Source organism: Dipodomys ordii, unplaced genomic scaffold (genome assembly GCF_000151885.1).
Source record: "Dipodomys ordii isolate 6190 unplaced genomic scaffold, Dord_2.0 Scaffold35, whole genome shotgun sequence".
Taxonomy (NCBI): domain Eukaryota; kingdom Metazoa; phylum Chordata; class Mammalia; order Rodentia; family Heteromyidae; genus Dipodomys; species Dipodomys ordii.
Window position 1 is genome coordinate 9,878,649 of NW_012267251.1, and position 8,334 is coordinate 9,886,982.

An 8,334-nucleotide genomic window follows, 5' to 3' on the forward strand; every position below is an offset into this window, starting at 1 on the left:
CTGGCTTGCAGGCACATCTTTGCCAGGTGGGTCCCCCGGGGCTTCTGCAGGAGCCCCACTTTCCTGTGCGCTTGTCCTCTCCAAGCGTTTGTTGTCTACAGGGCCGGGGTGTAGCTCAGCGCTGCAGAGCTTGCTTGCCAAACATGCACAAGGCCCTGGATTCCATCCCCAGCAACACACACACACACACACACACACACACACACACACACACACACACACGATTATTGCCTACATAAGGTTTGCAGTTTGGGATTAGAACAAAAGTTAACACTTAATTTTCTCTGAAGATTGAAATGTAAGTTTGACTAAAAGGGGAATGGTGGTCCAGCTCCCTGAGTCTCAAGTAGGGAAAAAGGCTTTCCAGAAAAGATCTCTGAACCCTAAACCCTACCAGCTATGGCTCTCATCCCCGAAGAGATTCCTCAGGACAGGCTGCTAGGCAGAAGGTCCAAGGACACAGGTTGTAACTTTTTTCCCAGTAGTAACAGTGGCTGTCACAGGCCCACCTCTACCGACCCACTTGGGAGCAACTACCACTGCACCCCTAGGAGGAGAGGAGACCCCAGCTCAGCCTCACGAAGCTTCACGGGACGGGGGGGGCTCCTGGTGGCCACCCCTTCTTCCTCTCCTTCCTCTCCCCGTGGTCCATCATTTGGGCTTCTAGAAAGAGCAGGGTCCCTCCCCACTGGCCTGGGAGAGGAGGGCCAACTGACCTTAAATGTGTGCTTCCGGCTAATGTTGTCTGAGGGCTGCACAGCTGCAACCCGGAAGCTCAGGAGAGGGATGCTGCCCAGGATGCTCTCTTCCTTCTCATCTGTAAGGGAAAAGAAGCACAAAGATGTGTGCATGGGTGTGTGGCCACCTGGGCAGAAGGGAGGGCGAGACGCTCATCAGCTCTACTGTGATAAATACAGTGAGTGCTTGATATCCGCCGATGGCTAGTCAAGACACTCAAGGCCAGCACCCCCCAACAGGCCTTCCCTGGCATGGGGGTGAGGGGCTATTCCAGGGTCTAGATGCTATTTTAGACAGTGCCCTCTAGTGGTCAGTGAAAGTAGTGCCCATATCAAGTGCATGGTGTCAGGTGTTTGCCTCTAGTGCTTTGGTCAATTGTGGTTCTGTCAAGTACCTACTACTGTTTCCAGCTGGCAGGTCAGGAAGTTGAAACAAACAGGCTGAGGAGTTTGTTCAAGGTTCCTTAAGCAGTAAGTCATGGGTTTGGTTTCTAAACCTAGGACTGGACTCCAAAGCTAGCATTCTTCACCCCTATTCTATTTGGCCTCCAAAACAGGACAGTCCAACAGCAATACATGCAGCAAAGGGACAAAGGGGACAGGACAGAGCATGACAGGGTGTACCAGCCTCTTATTCTCTCTCTCTCTCTCTCTCTCTCTCTCTCTCTCTCTCTCTGTTATTCTGAGTAGGATGGTGCTATGCACCTCTGGCTGGCCTCAAAACTCACAACCCTCCTGTCTCAGCCTCTTGAACACTGTGATTACAGGTGTGCACACCACAGCTGGCTTCAGGTACCTCTAAGGTTCTCCCAGCCCCCCCACCCCCCCTGCAACCTGCTTTACCCTTTCCCTCCGCAGACCCCATTCAGGCCCTAATTCCCCATAGGAAAGCACACTATACACAGAGCCCTGGCCTCTGCTGGTGGAGTCAGGCTGACAATTGGGCTGTTACATAATTCACTCTGGGTATGCAAAGGAGCCTGATGAATTATCTATGGACCCAAGCTGTCAGCAGGAAGCCAGGAAGGCAGGAGCATGGGAGGGGGGAGGCAAATATTAGGCCACAAGAGGACCTTCCCTCCTCCTCATCCCTTAGGACTGCTATTCATTCCCAGGGAGAGGCTCAGAAAAATCTTCCATTATGGCTCAGTTAAGAATCGTCAGATAAACTGCTGTGGGCTTACAACACCCAGAGTGCTGCATCTTCCCTGAGCACATCCACAAGACACTTGGTCTGTGGTTGGGCTTCTCTGTCCACCCACCCCTGACCCTGGCAGGCTCCAGAAGTCAGGGTAAGCTGAAGGAGCAGGAGGGGCTTGGGGCTGGATCAGAAGACAAGGGGGAAAACCAGGGTCTCTGCAGAAAAGGGGCAAAAGGATGGAAGATGGCATCACAGTCCACTGAGAAGTGGCCTGGGGACACGACGCTTCCCTGGTCAGTTTTCTGAGGCTGGGTGACTGACAAAGGATTTATTTTGGCTGCCGGTTCTGGAAGCTGGGAGGTCCAAGAGCTTGGTGCTCACATCTGCTAAGCTCCAGAGGAAACAAACCAAACCGGAAGGTGGCCTCCTTGCTTTCTGACACCAGCCGTGTAGGCTGAGTCCACTCATCCCTCACTGCTCGGCATCATTGCATAGGAATCAAATTGAAACATGAGTCTGGGCAGGGACAAATTACATCCAGGTCCCAGCACCCCTGCCAGGCGGAGTCCATCTATTGGATGGCAGTGCTAGGCCCAGGCAGATTCTTCTCTCCCAGTTATGGATTCTTCTCTGTGCCTGGCCCAGGTAGCCATAAGCCCTGCCGGCCCCAACTCAGGGAGCGGAGCTGAGGGCCAGGGGGTCAATGAGTGCAATTCTTGTTTGTCAGCGTTAATGATTTACCAAACTTCCCAGGAGGCCTGAGGAAGTGGAGCAAACAGCCTCTCGTCTGCTAGATCTTTTCACCCTCTCTCCCCTCATCCACCATACCTGCTTCCTAGACACAGCAGACGACACCCACAGCATCATTGGCCCTCAGCCCCTGCCTGTGCCCTCTGGATCTGCTTGGCATATTCTGCTTGTGTGCATTTTTTTTATTGGTCTGTTATGGGGCTTGAACTCAGGGCAAAGAACAAAAACTGGCACATGCCTGTGTCATGGACCAGAACACGCATCCATGGGACATGAGAGACCTCCACTAGAGGTGACCTCCTTCCCCCCATCCCACCCCATCCCAGGGCTTCCCCATCCAAATGACTATCACCAGCCAGGACCACAGCTCTGCCCCACAAGGGTGAAGTCACCACCATTTGAATGAGTGAATGAACAAATGTGGGACCCCCCCCCGCCACTTACAGTGGGGAGACTTGCTCTGCCAGTGCCCAGGGGTAAGGCAGGATGAGGCCCCACCTCCCTGGCCCCGCAGGCCCTGCCAGTGCCCAGGGGTAAGGCAGGATGAGGCCCCGCCTCCCTGGCCCCGCAGGCTCTGCCCTCCCAGAGAGAGCTCACCTTTGTAGTAGAAGAGGCAGCGGTCTACCAGGACAAACCAGCGCTTGTTCCATTGCTTTACCCCAGAGCTGGCCTGCAGAACACGTGGAAAGACATGGGGGGGGGCGGGGAGGGGTGGCTGAGAGCTGGGTATGGAAGAGGAGGTAGATGCCATACGAGTTCCAAGGACATCCTGGCTCTGGCTACAGTTCTGCCACTAACATGAGGCAGCACCCCTTGAGCGCTCAGGCACTGGGAACTGACATGAGATCACGGCCCGTGATCTCCCAGAGCGTCATCCAGCACTGAGGCTCTGCACCTTAGCAGGGAAGAGCCAAGGGGCAAGAGATGAGACAGAGTAGGTGAGCAGAGGGGCGGGCAAGGAAATGGGAAGGTCAGTCTGGGGAGAACCTGTGGGTCTCTGGATTTGAACGCCCCTGTGCCTACTTCAGCAAGAAGACCTGTAGGGAGGAGCCAGCAGCAGGCTCCACTGGGTTGGGGACCCAGCACATTTCAAAGTCATTGCATCTTCCCTGCAGAAATCCCACTAGGATTCCCAAATGTCATACTAAGCCTTCGGTGTGACTTTGGGAAAGATGCTCAACCTCTCTGAGACTTTTTTTTGTTTGGTCAGTTGTGGGGCTTGAACTCTGGGCCTGGGCGCTGTCCCTCAGCTCTTCAGCTCAAGGTGAGCTCTCTACCACTTGAACCACAGCACCACTTCTGGTTTTTGAATGGTTTATTGGCGATAAGAGTCACATGGACTTTCCTGCCGGGACTGGCTTTGAACCTCAATCCTCAGATCTCAGACTCCTGAGTAGCTAGGATTACAGGCGTGAGCCACCAGCGCCCGGCTCTCTCTGAGTCTTTATACAATTAGGACATTCATTCACAAACAAACTATACAGATGGCCCCTAGCACAGAGGACTTCCAATGCGAAGGTAGGGGCTATAGTGGGTGGAATGGCAGGGCAGCCTTACTTGTTTGTTTTTTGTCAGTCTTGGGGCTTGAACTCAGGGCCTGGGCACTGTCCCTGGGCTTCTTTTTTTGTTTAAGGCTAGCACTATACCACTTGAGCCACAGCACCACTTCTGGCTTTTTCTTTGTGTGTTGGTACTGAGAAATTGAACCCAAGGTTTCATGCATGCAAGGCAAGCACTAGACCACTAGGCCACCTTCCCAGCCCCGCCTTACTTGTTTGAAGAGCCAGCCCGCTTTGGTGACAGGTGCATTGAGGTTCCGCTTCATGGAATGGGAGCGCTTGCCAAAGGCGATGGCTTTGCGGGATGCCCGAGTGGCCTAGGGAGGCAGAGAGAGAAGACGGCTTCACTTCCTTCCCCTCCTCTCGTGCTGTCCTGCTGGGGGCTGCAGCTCTAGCTGGCCCCCGAGTGTCCTCCTGTTAACAGGCCCTCGTGTGAGTTCTGGGTCTGTTGTTACTAAGTCAAGGTCATGGCCTTTTAATTATTTGACTCTTTTCCTCATCTCTAAAGTGGGTCTCAAAATAATAGTCCTACCTGGTCTTATCGGTTCTTTCGCTCCCGTCCTGTCCTTCCTTCCCTTTCTCTCCTTACTCCCCAGCTTTCCCACAGGCTTTCTAGAACCCACTGACCGTGAGACAATCCCCTATACCATATGCTTTCTGAGCCCTCGCTGCCTCGTGCTTGACACCCTGGAGAACTGGGGGATAGTGCTCCCCAGCTCCTCGGCCCCGGGACACTGCCATTCTTTTCTGGTGACAATCCTCGAAGCACCAGTGCCTGATCTCTTCCTGGTTACCTCTCATCACCACCAGCTTTTAGATCTTTCTTTCAGAATCTGAGGGTTTGGATAACACCCTCCTCATTCTCAGTCTTGCAATCACCTTAGGAAATGCCACTGTCCTTGGGAGGTCCCACGGATGCCCTGATTTCTTACTATGTGGACCTATCTACTCCTGACACCCCCCCCATGCCAGCCACTCCCTCCTAGGATGGCACCTTAGACCTCACCAGCACCCAAGATGTTTTGTCACCCACATCTTCAATTACACTGGTCCCATTTGTGTGTGTGTGTGTGTGTGTGTGTGTATGTGTGTGCGCGTGCATGCGCACACTTGTTCCTAGGGCTTGAACTCAGGGCCTGGGCACTATTCCTGAGCTTCTTTTGCTCAAAGCTAGCACTCTACCCCTTGAGCCACAGCACCACTTCTGGCTTTTTCTGTGTATGTGGTACTGAGGAATTGAACCTAGGGCTTCATGCATGCAAGGCAAGCACTCTACCACTAAGCCATCTTCCCAGCCCCCCACTCCCCTTTTTGTCCAGGATGCACCACCTACTTTTTGATTTTACTTATTTTTCTCCCCAATCATTTCCAAAAGCCCCACCCATTGTCTTTTGGCTTAATCTTTTCTAAAAGTCCATTATTTCAAATTAATCAAATTATCTACTCTGCCTGGACTCACAACTAGATTAGGGAGAAAAAAATGTATACTGCATGCAGATGAGGTCATCACAAACCCACAGAACCCTGGATGGCACCTCTCTTCGCCACCCCTACCATCTCCCCTGTCCTCCAGCCTCTACCCTCTGCCCTCCCACAGCAGACCTGACTTTCCCCACAGAGGAAATGGAAGTTGTCCGACACAGACACGGACTTCCTCAATTTCACACCCTTTTACCCAGAAAATGACTGCCTTCTCCACTGCCCTTGCCTCTTTCCCTCCAAGGTCAAAAGAAGGAGCCTCCGCCTCCTTCCCAGGAGCACCTGAGCTCCTGTCTCCTCTGAGGCCGCTCTGCTACCCGCTCCTCTCATCTGTCTTCACTGGGTCTTTCTCCTGCTGGCTGCTCTTGCTCAGCCAGCATGCTCCCGGCTCTCCACCCCAAAGCATCTGTGTCTCTCCCACTCCCACACGCCCTGAAGTCCCTTTGAACCCTCGTCCTCTGTCCATTATAAAGCGAGACCCCTCCCTGCTCCCCCCTCTCCAGGGTTGGGCATTGGGAAGAGCCCATCTTCCCTCTTCTCACAACTATGAAATCACCTCTACTTCTTTCTGCAATGGCTCTTCCATTTCCACTGAATTAAGATTGGTCAGCCCTTGACCACTATATACCACTGGCCAATACTAACTCTCCTGCCCGAGACTCATCTTTGCTCTCCACCCCACTAATGTTTGCCTTTCAGTCTCTCTATCTCTCTGACTGCTCCCTCTCTGTCTCCCTTTGTTCTAAGGGCTGGCAGATCTCAGCCAAACTTTTATTATTTTGAGGTTTTATTACATATCACACCTGAATAAGCTCATCTATGGCCCTGCTTCAACCAGCAACATGACAAAGATTCTCCAACCCAAACTTAAGACTTTCTCCTAGTGCTAGTCCATTTAACCAAATGTCTGACCAGGATTAAGTAAGGGAAATGCCAAACTCATTCTACCCAAGTCGCTTTGTTCTATATCCTTCCTTAGTGAACAGTGCTAAAATCCACCCATCCACCCACAACCCATACCAGAAATCTGCGGGGTCTCATACTCTTTCCTCCCTTCCTCCACTTCTCGTGTTTGGGAAATAATGAGACTTGAACTCAGGGCCTTGTGTTTACTAGGTAGACATTCTCCCTCTCGAGCTATGCCCTGACCCAAGTGGCTCTTTTAGGGGGAGTACTTTGTAGTGGAGGGAGAGAACCCAGGGCCTTGCCCAGGCTAGACAAATGCTCTGCTGCTGAGGCAAACCTCCAGCCTCAATCTATCTTCATTTTAACTTTGTGTGTGTGTGTGTGTGTGTGTGTGTGTGTGTGTGTGTGTGTGTGTGTGTGTGTGTGTGTGTGAACTCAGGGCCTGGGTGCTGTCCCTGAGCTTTCTTTTGCTCAAGGTTAGTGCTCTACCATTTGAGCCACAGCTCCACTTCCAGCTTTTTGGTAGTTAATTGGAGATAAGAGTCTCATGGACTTTTCTGCCCAGCCTGGCTTCAAAAATGCAGTCCTCAGATCTCAGCCTCCTGAGTAGCTAAGATTACAGGTGTGAGCCTCTGGTGCTGGCTGAGACTATTTTCTTAATAAGGTTCTAATCTATTTTTTCGGTTCTAATCTATTTTTTCCTCGCAAGGTCCATTAGTTTAGATCCCCATCCATCTCTTCTTGCCATCTATCCTGGGCAATAAATTAGGTTATTTTTTCCTAAAACACAATATAATCATGTCACTCTCTTGTTAAAAATTTCTCACTAGCTCTCACCACTGAGGTGAGAGTTGAGATTCTGTTTGTTTGGGTTTTTTTTGGCCAGTCGTGGGGCTTGAACTCTGCGCCTGGGCGCTGTCCCTGAGCTCTTCAGCTCAAGTAGAGTGCTCTACCACTTAAGCCACAGCGCCACTTCCAGTTTTCAGGTGGTTTATTGGAGATGGGTCTCATGGACTTTCCTGCCTTGGCTGGCTCTGAACCTCAGATCTCAACCTCCTGAGGAGCTAGGATTACAGGCATGAGCCACTAATGCCTGGCTCCTAGGAGTTTTTGAGAACCAACAAAGTATGTGCTGAGGGCATTTCCCAGCTTGCCCTGTGGGCTGGACTCACCCGGAGGTTGGGCCGCTCCAGAGGGACTTCGGACACCATGCTGTGGTTGGAAAGGTCGCTGTTGGTGGTAGCAGGGCGTTTCCCACCTGTTTTACTGGACATGTCCAAGGCCGATCTGATTTCAAGTTGACCAGAAGAAAGAGACTAGTCAGAGCCCAAGAGTAAAGGGAAACACCATCCCTCCTCTCCACCCTGTTCCCATTGTCCAAGAGCCAGCACAAAATTATCCTCTAGGTGGTCATGAAATGTCATCTCAGCAGTTCCTTTGGCTCTCTTGAATTGTAGAGCAGCCATCCTGGGCTGTTTCTTCTCTTTCCTAATAATTTGTTTCAAAAATCTAGACCCTGAGACTCTAGAATGCCTTTTTGTGTGTGTGTGTGTGTGTGTGCTAGTACTGGGACTTGAACTCAGGACTTGGTCACCATCTCTGAATGTTTTCACTCAAGGCTGGTTCTCTACTTACTTGAACCTCAGCTCTATTTTGTTTTTTTGTTTTGGGTCCTGTCGTGGGGCCTGAACTCTGGGCCTGGGTGCTGTCCCTCAGCTCTTCAGCTCAAGGCTAGTGCTCTACCACTTGAGCCACAGTGCCA

At 51.8% G+C, this 8,334-nt stretch overlaps 1 protein-coding gene across 6 annotated transcripts in view; it reads right to left on the minus strand.

The window, feature by feature from the left end:
• Plekha6 (pleckstrin homology domain containing, family A member 6) overlaps positions 1-7,867 on the minus strand; it is a 42,098-nt gene extending 34,231 nt beyond the window's left edge. For all 6 annotated transcript variants that reach the window (XM_013017470.1, XM_013017471.1, XM_013017469.1 and 3 more), the window contains exons 1-4: positions 7,745-7,867; positions 4,400-4,504; positions 3,226-3,298; positions 717-817 (exon numbers count right to left, since the gene is read on the minus strand). In XM_013017470.1, the coding sequence (XP_012872924.1) occupies positions 717-817; positions 3,226-3,298; positions 4,400-4,504; positions 7,745-7,846 (381 nt within the window). In that variant the 5' untranslated portion in view covers positions 7,847-7,867. The remainder of the gene's footprint in view (positions 1-716; positions 818-3,225; positions 3,299-4,399; positions 4,505-7,744) is intronic.
• Positions 7,868-8,334: the final 467 nt, after the last annotated feature.